The sequence below is a fragment of the Spermophilus citellus genome (assembly GCF_964194105.1).
Source record: "Spermophilus citellus genome assembly, chromosome: 8".
Taxonomy (NCBI): Eukaryota; Metazoa; Chordata; class Mammalia; order Rodentia; family Sciuridae; genus Spermophilus; species Spermophilus citellus.
The window spans coordinates 100972343-100985844 of record NC_138189.1 but is presented as its reverse complement, the minus strand read 5'-3'; the positions used below and the strand labels follow the sequence as shown (position 1 = coordinate 100985844).

At 35.0% G+C, this 13502-nt stretch overlaps 1 protein-coding gene across 1 annotated transcript in view; it reads left to right on the top strand.

Annotated features, from left to right (window-relative positions):
• Positions 1 to 13502, top strand: part of ARHGEF38 (Rho guanine nucleotide exchange factor 38) — a gene marked incomplete at its 3' end in the record, with an annotated part of 128937 nt that overhangs the window by 92317 nt on the left and 23118 nt on the right. Inside the window, exons 6-7 of the mRNA XM_081304786.1 lie at positions 5982 to 6181; positions 9070 to 9203. Coding sequence (XP_081160912.1) covers positions 5982 to 6181; positions 9070 to 9203 — 334 coding nt within the window. The remainder of the gene's footprint in view (positions 1 to 5981; positions 6182 to 9069; positions 9204 to 13502) is intronic.

Genomic DNA, 13502 nt, shown 5'->3' with positions numbered 1-13502 from the left:
GCTAATGATCTTTTTAAATGGTTTACACCTTTTTTGAGATGTTCTTTTTCTAATAGATTTCTAATGTCTCCTTGATTAGCAAGTATATTAAGGCTTTATTACTTACTATAAACATATTTCCATCTTATTATTTGATCTTTAACATAGTTTATGGCTGCTTCTGCTTTGTTTTTATTTGTATGGTTTTTCAGAGCTTAATTTTAAAACATATTTATTAATCGCTATTTTTTTTTTTTTTTGTATTGTGGTTTCTGGATTTTATGCATTGCTTAGTGATTCCAAGGTTAGTTTTTAAAGTATAATCTCATGTTTTCTTCACTTTCTTGCATGGTTTCTTTTTTATAGCTTTTTTCTTTTCTCCTTTCTTTTTGGTGCTGGGGATTGAACCTAGGGCCTCCTGCATGCTAAGTATTCACTCTATCACTGAGCTACACTCAGTCCCGCTATGGTTTCATTTTTAACAATTGTATATTTGATCTACCTGGCAACTATTTTGGTGTAAAGAATGATGCAGGAATCTGTTTTTTATTTTTTTATATGGCTAGCTATTTATCCTTGATACTGAATAATACATTTTCTTATTGAATAGAAATGTCAGGTACCATGTACTCAATGTCCATACATACTTACATATATTTCTTGATTTTCTAGTTTTTGCTACTCATTTGTTCATATATGTATCAGGATCAAATTGCTTTCATTTTTGCATTTTAATAGGTATGACTAGTCTCAACACAGTACTTTAATTTTTCATAAATTTTTCTAAGTGTTCTTATGTTTCTCCTCTTTTAAAAAACTTTCTTTCCCCCCCCCAAATGATACATACTCATGACTTTAAGAGTAAAATAGTTTTATAAGATTTGCTATGAAAAATGGTAGTCCTTTCTTTGTTTTAGTCAGCTTTTTCGCTGCTATGACTAAATGACATGACCTGCACAACTGTAGAGGAGGAAAAGTTATTTGAGGTCTTACGGTTTTAGAAATCTCAGTCCATAGACAGCAGGCTCTATTCTTTGGAGCTAAAGGTGAGGTAGACATCATGACATGGTGTGGCAGAGGGAACCAGCTCACAATTAGAAACCAGTGAGAGAGGTCTCCACTTGCCAGATACAAATATGTACCCCAAAGCCACGCCCCAATTCCCACCTCCTCCAGCCACACCCTACCACTTCAGTTATCACTCAGTTAATCCTTATCAGGGGATTAATTCACTGATTGGGTTAAGACTCTCACAACCAAATCATTTCTCCTCTGAACCTTCTTGCATTGTCTCACACTTGAGCTTTTTCCAGGACACCTCACATCCAAACCATAACATTCATAAATGCTCCTTAGTAGGACACATTATTTTTGTGTCTTTTAGCTGATTATTTTGATATTTATCTTTATGACTCTAAAAGCATGCTTAACTTTTTTCCTAGTCAAGTTTTATCCATTGAATTTCCCTCATAGAAGACAAGAATCTGTCTTTCTGATCTCCATCTCAACACACACACATACATGCTCCCTTCCCAACTCTCCATCCTCTCTGTATAATTTGGCTAAGCAATAATCCGTGTTTGAGTTATTCTATCATATCTGGATACCTTACAGAGTTAAATCTTGGAGTCAACTAACTAATTACTGTTTTCCTGAGAGTTGACAATTGTTGATTCTCCTCTTATTCCTTCTCTTCTTCCTCTTCATCTCAGTTTTCTGTGTACAAATCATTGATACCAAACTCAAAACCAGCTAACTAAGTCATCATCCAAGACAACCAGATGCATTATGTCTGGTATCAATTTTGTCTCTCTAAAAAGCCTCTCCTAAAGCCTTCAGGCCTCCTGAGTTTGGATTGCGGACACTGGGCACAACTGTCTTCCAGGGACCCTCCTCATTATCATCAAGCTTCTCTTACCTTCTTTCCTATATTGATTTTGATGGAGTACATCCTTTGTTTCCTTCAGACCTCAAAGGAAATAAAATTTTATGAACTTTTGTACCCAAAATATGTCTATTTTACCATCACACTTGATTAAGAGTTTGGTTTCATACAGAATTCTAAATTGAGAATCACTGATCTTCAGAATTTAAAGGTAATTCTTCATTATTTTCTTGCTTTCAGTGTTAGTATGAGAAATTAGAAACTTATTCTGATTCCTAGTCATCTGTTTGTACCCATTTGTTTCTATCAAGGGTTGTGTCCAATTTTCTGAAGTTTCATGAATTGCAAGGTATGATTGTGTCTCATCCTTTGTTCTGGACACTTCATGAATTCTTTCACAATGTGCTAAAATATGCATTTCTCTTAAATTATTTCACTGATGACTTCCTGGTTATATTTGTTCTGTTCTCTTTTGGTGAATCCTGTTATTAGATATTGATTCCCTAAGCCTGTCCTCTACTTTTCTCATATTTTCTATCCCTTCATATTTTTACTCTGCTCTTCTGGAAAATCCATGGACTTTTTATTCTGACGTTTGTGAGAGGTTTTTTAAATATTATTTTTCTTTTAATTTTTAAGGGCTCTTTCTTAGTCCTTAAAAAGATCTCTCTTATTTTTATAGCACCCTAAGAATTAGATAGTTTCTGAAACAGGTTTTAGGCTGATCCTTATTTTGATACCCAATACTTTACTCCCCATTTCCATAGGTATTTAGTGACCTTAATTAATGAACTTTTGGGGAATGATTAAACATTGGCTCTCTTTTGTCTGCTATATCAGTTATCATTCATTCATCTTCATTCATCTTTTAAAATTTGTTGATAATTCTGTGTTTATTTTCAGTTATTATTTATTTCTACCAAATGCTATTTGTTATTTGTATATACAGTTTCAGTACACAGTTTCCCTTAACATTGACTCACATTTTAAAAGGAGAATAAATTGGCACACACACACACACAAAAAGATGAGTGATTATATAGATGGTGTGGCTACTGTAAAACAAATATTAAATAGGCTAATTATGGTCAATGAAATAGAGAAAATTGAAAGTATGGTATAGTACATATTTTTTTCTTCTCCTTTTTTTCTGTAATTAAAAAACAAATATTCCTCATGTTGAAAATTTGACATTTTCTCACTTTTCTGCTATAGTTTATACATTTTTAAATGTCATTTATATTTTCATTGCACATTTTTTTCTTGTACTTGATGTGCAGCTCTTTGCAACAAAACTAGATGCTGCTAAAACAAAGCCAGCTGTGTTTACTTCACTTTGAAAAGTTCCAATAATAATTTGTAATGAGATTAGTGTAGCTATTTATGGCATGAAATACTTGCCAAAGTATGTGTGATAAGGCAAAAGAAGATGAAATAGAATTGCAAATTAATAACTACCTTAGATTTCAACCCAATATGGGGAATTGTTACACATTTGGTTACTTACTGTGGGGCAAGCAGGTGATAAATGGATTCCTGGCTGATGTCGTTTATATCACACACAGGACTCATCTGCTTCACATGGTTATCAAAACTTAATCCTACTAGGTGGGATTAGGCCAGGTGAACTTTATGACACTGAATTCGTGGAGTGTCATTATCTTACAATGCATCCTCTATCACTTCTACCATATTGCTTGTCTGTCTGATGTAGATATTGGAACATCGTTTCTCATCACTTGGGCAACTGTGCACAGTGTAAGTGTGAAGACAAAAGTGTCTGGGAAATTTCTCATTTTTGAGAAAGACATTTTAAGTCTTGTATCTATGATGATTTTAAAGGAAACAGTAACCATTTATAATTGTGATTATTGTCATTTGAAACATGAAGGTGAGAAAATAGAACTTTGATGCCAAAGAGTGATGGAAAAGAAGTAATGATAACATTTGGACACAACTAAAGGACCTGGGTTGGGTTTGGTGACAGATATAGATAAGGGAGAAAGGAGGGCAGCTGAGAGGTGCAAATACAACCTTTAATTCATTTGGGATTTGGGCACTTTTTAAAGTTAAAAATAGATGTGTTTATATATGTATCTGTATTTGTGTGTATATAAAACAATAGACCATGTTAGTGAAGTATTTTATTAAAATTGGATTTTCTTTCATTGAATTATCTGATTATATTTTTATAGTATTGTTAGTGATTTATAGCACACTAAATAAATTAATTTTGGCAATAATCAAAGAAAAATTTCAGAAGAAATTCTAATCATAATCATATATATATAATTCTCTCTAATCAAGTTAGTATCTTCCACATTCCTGACTAATTATTTCACTTACTTATTTAACTTCCACATTCCTTAGTTAATTATTTACTTATTTTACTTAAGTGTGTAAAATGTATTCCTGAAAAATCTATGCTTTAGATATATGTAAGAAAATGCTGTCCTTCATGTTTAAGATTCTGTTACTGAAATGCCGTAAGTTAGAAAAGATTCTTAGTTATTTTTTTCTGTATCCATACTTATTTACATTTTTTAATTCATCTCACTTATTTCTTTTGAAAATCAATAATCAGTCTTCTTTCCCCTCTTCCATCTCTGATGCTCTTTTTCTCTTTCTGTCATTCTTTTCTTACCTTCCTTCATTCGTTTCTAAATGTGTAGGAAATACAAGATAAAGTATATTAAGGCAATTGTTCACTCCCTTGCAAACTTTTGATGTTTCCTGACTTTTAAAAATGTTGCCTTTTAGTTAGTGTTAGTTTTTGTCTCTGTTATGCTATTATAATATTCTCAGAATGTGAATAAAAGGCCTCATTTATTCAACCATTGTGAAATTAAGGGATGAGGAGTTCAATATAATATAAAAGCACATTACAGAAAATATGAAAACTCTATCATTTCTCAGACTACAATTATGCATTGTGAGAACATGGTAGGTCCTGATGGAGACACAGTGGCCACAGAAAAGTTTATCATAAACTGATAAATAAAGAAACAAGATAACTCCAGAGAGTGATAAGTGCTAAGATGAAAATCAACTTGGGACATGGAATAGTGAGTGGTGTGAGTATGTTGTGTGCCTACATGTGTGCATGTATATGCAGGTGTGCATGTACACTTGACAATTGAGGTTCTGTGGTTTCTCATTTTTCAAGTGAAGGGTTGAATTAGATGGTCTCTATGGGGGCTTCAGACCTTTTCTAATGATACAGCTTTTCTAATTTTGTTCAACATTTTTGTACTCCTTCTACTTTTCAAATTATATGGCATATTGAGTACTTTAAAAAACAGAAATATAATTCAAACGCAGTGGCACATGCTTGGGAGGCTGGGCAAGAGGATCACAAGTTCAAAGCCAGCCTCACCAACTTAGTGAGACCGTAAGCAACTTAGCAAAAGCCTATTTCAAAATTAAAAAATAAAATAAAATAAAAAGGGGTTGTGGGATGTGGCTCTGTGGTTAAGGGCCTGTGGGTTCAATCCCTAGTAACCCCCACCCCTCAAAAAATAGAAGTATGAAAAATCCATTTGTTGGGATTTGAAAACAGTGTATAGGAAATATACTGTTTGCATAAAGAGGCTTTTAGAAATCCCTGCCTTCTGGGTGAAGGATCAATGGCAGTGGGCTGGACAGTAGCTTGACCAAACTTATAGGACTTTTCCTCCTGTGACTTGCCTGTTCAGTGCAATGGCTCTGCTCTCATCTCAGAAGCACCCAAAGAAAAAGTCAGGCATGAGTGCTCACTTTTGTGAAGTTCCTGAAGATCTGTTGGCAAAGAATTTCAAACAGAAGGTCACTGTGTGATAGCAATGTTTAGGGATAGCGATGGTAATAATAATAATTAGAGAACTGTTATATTTATTATCAATCTCTTTTGGAAACTGTGATGGCACCTCTGAAACACTGTAAATGCAACATCTCAATCTGAAGAGAGAGGACAGTATTTTCTTTTGACCACACTTTGCCAAGACATCTGTTTAGATTTTTAAATAATGAGCCTATTTTCGTTGCTGATCACAGATTTACCATAAGGAAAATGCATATTTCTTGGTTGTCATGGAAAACCACATTGTGTTTGTAAAACTGATATTTATCTTTGTTATAGAGGCAAATCAAACTTATTGGACATGGGCTCTTTGATGATCAAACCAATTCAGCGTGTGATGAAATATCCCCTGTTACTGTGCGAACTCCGGAATTCTACCCCTCCTTCTCACCCAGATTACAGAGCACTGGAGGATGCCTTTGCTGCTGTAAAGGACATTAATGTGAACATCAATGAATTTAAAAGAAGGAAAGATTTAGGTAGGAAGAATATGATGGATTGGGTGTTTTACATGACTGCTCTGTTTATATTCTGAAAATCACACTGTCTGAGTGGTTACAGCAGTTGCAGTGAACAAGATCATTCGAAATCTAAACTCAGAGATTTGGGAAGAGAATATGTGGTTCTTACTGGGTTCAGAAGATCATGCACCACTACCGACAAAAACCCCACCCCATCCCCCCAAAAATCATACAGCTCTGCTCAACTACTCAGCCTCATTGATCACTGCAGTCTTGGTGGTATATTGTGAACTTAAGATACCCCAAACATATGGTCTTATCAGTGAAGGTCTGTGTGGTGAGAAGACATGACCAGGTACTATAGCCATGGGGAGGTAGTGTCAGAATTGGTTGAAATAGGAACAGATCTGCATGAAGGAACCCATCTAGTTCTTTCATCTGGTCCTGCCACACAAAGAATGGAGATTTGGGGACAATAATTGCTCTTTTGACAGGAGAAAGTATATGTCTGACTGGAATCAATAAATGATTGCTAGCCATTTTTAAGCTAAGATATAAAATTAAAGTCTGATATAAAATGTAAATTTCAAAACAGGAGATATTTCATGGTCCCTGTATATTCCAGAAGTAGCAGTGATTTGGATAGACCTGGGTCCTTCCCCAATGTGATTTCTTTCCAGAAAGTTTTTCACTGACTTTTTAATTCTAATATGAAATCTCAATCTGACATTAAAGCAATGACAGTACTTTAGATCTCAATGACCCAACCAGTTTATTTGTTTTAAGTGATTTAATTTTCTGGTAATATATTTATATTAATAAATTAAAATCATAAAAAACACATAAAATATAAGTGAAAGTTTAGAGTAAAAGGCACCAAAAGTGAATAAAAAGTTAGCACTCAAGGATTACTGACTAGAATTTGTGATTTTTAATTTAAATTTTTTTTTTAGTTGTCAATGGATCTTTATTTTACTTAGTTATATGTGGTGCTGAGAATTGAACCCAGGGCCTCACACATGCTAGGCAAGCACTCTACCACTGAGCCACACCTCCAGCCCTGTGATTTTTAATGGCAAATCAAAAGTAAAAATTCTAATGCAAAAAAGGTTAATAATAAAAATAAATTCACAGACAGACCAAGTAGTATTATAATCCTTGGCTTCACTAATCATTAGGAAATGAAAATTAAAATCACAATGAAACACCACTCCAATCCAACAGATTGACCAAAAAAAACCATTTTTTTTTACAGATAATGTTATGTGCTGAGTGTTGCATTTCAATTTGCACCTGAGAACATAAATGAGAATCACCACCTTAGAGAAAAAGTTGACAGTATCTACTATAGTTGTAGATGTACACACCAGAGAGCCAGAAAATAAATTTCTAGGAAATTTTCCTAGAGAAATTCTTGTCCATGGGCTCAAATATGTACTAGTTATAACTCTGTTCATAAAATCATTTAAAAGTTTATGTAATTATTCAGAGTAATGGAGAAACTGTGTATTTTCTACTATGATACCATGAAAAGATCATAAGAATTAATGAAATAAAACTATGTATAATTGCATTAATCTCAACAACACAATCTTGAGTTTAAAAAAAGTAACTTAGCAATTGAGAGAAGAATATGTTCAATATGTTACCATTTTTATAAATAATACCATATATGGTATCAATTCCACACATAAGGCAGTAAAGGAATACAATATAGATACCAAAATAATTCTTATCCATTATTTAGGCTAACAATTCCCTTTAAAGATCAAAGATGGGGATCAGGCTTCAATTGTTAGGTAATTTTTTAAAAAATTAAAAAGATTGGAAATGATTAAATATTAATAATTGACATAGCGGGGAGGTTAAAAAAACTGTTATGTTACTTTTTATATGTTTCTGTTTGCTTAAACTACTTCAAAGTCTTAAAGAGTAAAAGTTTCCCACTCCTGTGATTCCACTTTGTAAAGCAAATATTTTATTACATTTTCTTCAGATTCTCTCTTTTCTTCTTTCTTTGCTCCCAGCAGCATGAATGGTACTACAGTTTGCTTTTTGTTTCTGGAAACTTCGTATCATTCTTCCAGTTTATATGCCTTTCTTGTTGGCTCCATACTATCCCAATTTTGAGTGTACTATCATTTGTTAAACTCCTGCTCTGTGAATAAGCATTTAGATTTTGTTTCCAATATCTCTTTGATTGGGAAAACAAGATGCAACAAATAGAACAAAATTTCATATGTTCGATTATGGGAAGCAGATTTATCTGCATGAACTTTCTGGTCAGAGACTACAAATATTTTCATTTTTGTTAGATGCTACCATACTCTTTTCTACAAAAACTGCATTGGCTTAATCCTCATCAGCAGTGGATACAATTTTCCATCTTCCTACACCCTTACCAACATGGATGTTAGGAATATTAACATTTTGAACAACATGAGAATTGAAAATGATTTGAAAGGTAAATAAGTAAAGCTCAGAGGTTATTCAACTTGCACCAAATCTCGCAGGGAGGGAAGAGTCCCTTCAGCTTCTGAGACTGCCTTATGATGAATGCAGTTGTCATCACTTAGGGCCAGAGTCTCCATCCTGGAGGTCTCAGATAATAGACATGTTATCCGAGAAGAGATCTAAAGGTTTTTCTCTAGGATCGGGGATTTATTGAATGTGGGAGATAAATTCATCTTGGACCTTGAGGAGCCATGTCCTTGAATGGGCTGTTTTTGAAGGTCAGGAGAGTGGGGTGCCTGGGACAAACTGGGCAGGAGTGTATGGCGCCTGCAGAAGAGAATCAAAACCTATATAGATTTCTATCTTGAATATAAATATGGACTTTGAAAACTCTGAGTGAAACGTGTGCTGCACACGTTCGGATATGTCATCGCATCCTTTTTTTTTTTCAGTTCTAAAATACAAGAAGAATGATGAGGATGAATCTCTTAAAGACAAATTATCCAAACTAAATATTCATTCAATTAGCAAGAAATCAAAACGAGTGACAAATCATCTAAAGATTCTGACCAGAGGAGAATCACAGGTAATTTTTCTTTTTGGACCACCTACATTTCCCCAGGGAACATGAACACTGACATTTTTGTGGGGTTTTTGTTTTCTTGCTACCAGGGTTATATCGAGAATGTGGAGAATCAAAGTCAATTACCTTATGCTCTTCCTTTTTTTCCTCTCCTGGGGGAAGACGGGGTTCGGAGTATGGCTGGGGTGGTTTTGACACTAACTTAGCTGTGATGCTTCCACTGCAGAGGCAAAGGAGAAAGAAAGACGTGAGGACATGGGGCACAGGGATGCCTCAGGAGTCCTGACACTCACTATCAACCAGCACATAAGCTCCCTCAAGGCAATCTCCTCCTTCCATCTCTACTTTATTTCTGCTTTTAAAAATCTCGCTTTCCTTTAGGATTCCCTTGATGTTCATTTTATCTTTATTTCATCTATTAAAAAAAAAGAGAAGGGTTTAGATGCATGAGTTAGTGCGATGTTTTCTTACCCCTTATCATCTGTCTCCCCACTCCCCAGGTGCATGTTGTATTCGTGGATAACTGTTCTTTGTCAGCTGTTTAGCCTGGCTGGAACCACTTTCATCTCAACTCCTAATAAATAATGGATGGATTAGCAAAGCCTCTTACACTTTAATGTGCTTAAGAAGAATTACCCGAGGAGCTTGCTGAAAGGCAGATTCTAGGCTTTCACCTGCTTCAAGGGTGCAACCTAGAAATCTGAATTTTTACGAATTTTCCAGGTGTTTTGAAGCTAATGGCCTTGAAGTTAGTGATCAATGAAACACACTTTGAGAATCACAAGATAGAAGGCTCATTGTGGCACCACTGTATTACCATGCAGTGGACTTTAGTTGAAATTAGGAAGCACAGTTCTTGGCACACTATATTTGACCTTATTTTTTTTCCTTCTCATTTGCTTTTTTTCATTACTTAATATTTTAATATCTGTAAGATTGTTTTGTTTGAACTAGAAGTAACTTTATGGTGGTTAGCATTGGACTCGGATGGATCTATCTCACTATTTAGTTGCTGTGGTCTTTTTTCCTTCTTTCATTAAGTCTTTGTAGTAGAAGTGGCTTCTTCCTTCAAGTGTCTAATAAATCTGCTGTCTAGCTTGCAGTCTTGAAACTATTCATATTTGCAGGAGACAGCATAGGGCAGAAGTTAAGAGCAAGGTCTTTGAAGTTATCTAAATCTTTGTTTGAACTTAATAAATTAAGTTCTCTGCCACTTAATAAATATTTGTCTTTGGGCACATGGCTTAAATTTAATGGAATATCTGTAAATTAGGGATTACACTAGTACTTGACACATGGAAAGGTTGTGACTGTTAAATGAATTGATTCATATATAAAGAATTCACCTAACGCAGTGTGTAAACAGTATATACTGGCTGTCAAGATTAGCATAATCATCAGCATTATTGCTTTATATTGTTGTCTTAAATTATTATTTGCCTTTGTTCAACTATCTTACTTCCCACAAGGGTGTAAACTCCTTTATATATGCTGTATTAATCGTGTTTTTTTACTTCCTATATTTTATAATGTTTTGACATTAAATACCTTGCTGGTATTTTAGGAGAGACCGCCCCTTTCAGGGCTAGGCAATTCTTTGAGAGCAAATAGCTGGGCAAACAACTCTCACTTTCAGATCACCCAATCCCATGGTTCCATTCACATCCTCACCTAAGTCTTACACATTGAACCAATACTTCTCCTGCCCTAACTTATTCTACAGCTAGATGCAAAGTAAAGAGAGATCAGTCCTATAACCCTTAGCCCATGGGAATTGTTCAAACCAACCAATCCCATTTAGTTTGTCCTGCTTTGTACTTCCCAAGAAAACCCCAATAAAGACTCTGGCCTAGACTCTCTCTTCACTCTTGTCTTCTGCCACTTGACTAAAACCTGGTATTTCCCCTGTGAGCCTGTATGGCATGTGATGACCTGATCTCTGAGACCTATTTCCAAGCCTTGTTCTCATTTTCTTTGGTGACTGCATTGACTTTACCATATGATAGCCAACATGCAATACCATAGTTAACATGTACATTTTTTAGAATACATGGTTTGTATTCACTTCTTTTATCCTTCTAGGTGTTCACCTGGTTGATTGTATATGGGAGGCCCCTCCTTTTGATATGGGAAGTTTGGGACATTAATGGTGTATGGTAACAGATAAAGGAAAGGACAGTTAGAATGTTTCAAATAAGACAACAATAATAAAATCAAATTGGGAATTTATTTAAGAAGAGACTATTGTGCCCTATAGGCATATATACATTTGGTATAAATATTTCTTTCCCACTCTTTTGGATTTTATTTCTGACTCAAGACAATTCTATTGAGAAACAATAGGGGAAGTTCTAATTTGGGGCAAGCTTTTAAAATATTCTTTAGCATATTTATCATCAGCTTCTTATATTTTTCAATTGTGAACTAAAAGTGAATTGTAGTTAAAGTCGCCTGAAGGGATATTAATTAGATTTTCCTCCTTAATCTTTTTAGAGGATGTCCTGTCAGCAATGAAGCATTTCACTGTTAATCAGAAAATCAGCTGCATAGGCTGGACTGGAGAAGAGATAAATCTCAAATCAATCAATTTTGCACTTGTCAGCAGCTCAGGTGAAATATTGGTAGAGTTAGGGTTTAAAGCTATTACCCAAGAGGAAGATTCTATTCAATTCATCATACATGTATTGAACTCTCATGTACCAGGCACTGTATAAGAGATTGGGAATACAAAGATGAACAGGTGTAGGTTCTGAATTCAGACTGCTTGGGTGTGAATATTGATCTTACCTATAAACAGGGGTAAGTTTCTCTAACCCCTTATGTTAGGATAAAGGCTGTGCATCTGTTGCAGAGAGATTCCAAAGCATAGTAGCTGAAGTCAGGTAGCCCTTTATTTCTTTCTGTAATCAGAGTCTTGAGATGTGAGCAGACAAGCTCTGCTTAATAAGATCCTTCAGGAATCCAGTTTATCCAATTCAGCACAGTGTTTTTCCTAAACACATTGTCTCATCTGTCTGGTTGAGACTAGGTCATTACCATGTCTTCATTCAAGTCCCAAGGACAATGTTGCAAGGCTAAGACTTAGAAATGAAACACCCAGTCATCCAAACAGTTACATGGGTTGAGCTAGCTGCAAGGAAATCTTGGAACTGTCTCGAGTAGGTCAGCCATGTGTCCTACTTAAATGAGAGGTGTGGGTTCTATCAGTAAAAGGACAATGGAGAATGTCAACAGACTCTGCCACCTTCTGAAGCTGCTGTTTATCTCTAAACTGGTATTTATCATAATAGCTAACCCACAGTATTGTATAAATATTAAAATGAGAAGGAGGAAGAAAGGCATAGAGAAATTCATCAGAAGAGAGAATTGTGTAACTAATTAATTAGGGTTACTAGAGCACACAGGAGGGAGAAATTAACTTTCTACAGTGGGAAGAAGAGCAATGGAAGGACAACTCATGGAAGTAGTCACATATGAGCTAGTTCTTAAAAATAAACAGAATGTTTTATAAGGGAGAAAAAGGACAGCAATATATTCCAGCAAAACAGCATGAGAAAGGATTGGTTATGGGGAAGTAGAATTGGGCAATATTCTCATAGTGTGATCCTTAAACCTCCCTCTTTAGAGTCATCTGGTTCCAGCCAAGATGTACAAAATAAAATATCTGGCAATGTGACCTTGGAAACTGACTTTAAGACTACCTGGTCCAGCATATTGTTATGCACACCAAACTGAGTTGGATCTTGTGTAAATGGCAAAGGACCCTATTACTTATTTGTTCAAAAGTTTGCGATCAACAATATTAAGAGGTTTAAAAATAAAATGCTATGATTTCTATTTAGACAGCTCTAAGGTCAACTATCTGAAATCAAGAAACATATGAACCAAAACAGCTACAATTATTATCTAGTGCCTAATTGAGCAAGAGTCACCCTGTTCTATGGAACATTTGCATGTTCACATGACTTTCACCAGTCCAGAGACTGGTTCTGATCTTGTCTTATAGCCATTTTGATTGCTAAGAAGTAGCAATAAGGGCTGGGGCTGTAGCTCAGTGGCAAAGTGCTTGCCTCACATGGGTGGGGCACTGGGTTTGATCCTCAGCATCACATAAAAAATAAATAAAGATATTGTGTCCATATACAACTAAAAAAAATATAAAAAAAAACTCACCTAAAAAAAAAGAAATAGCAATGAGCAGGGGTTCAAAAAACAAACAAACAAACACCAGAAGCATATAAAAAACATACTTTTCTGAATGCTAATAGATATTACATGTAAGGTGACAAAAACTAACTGAAT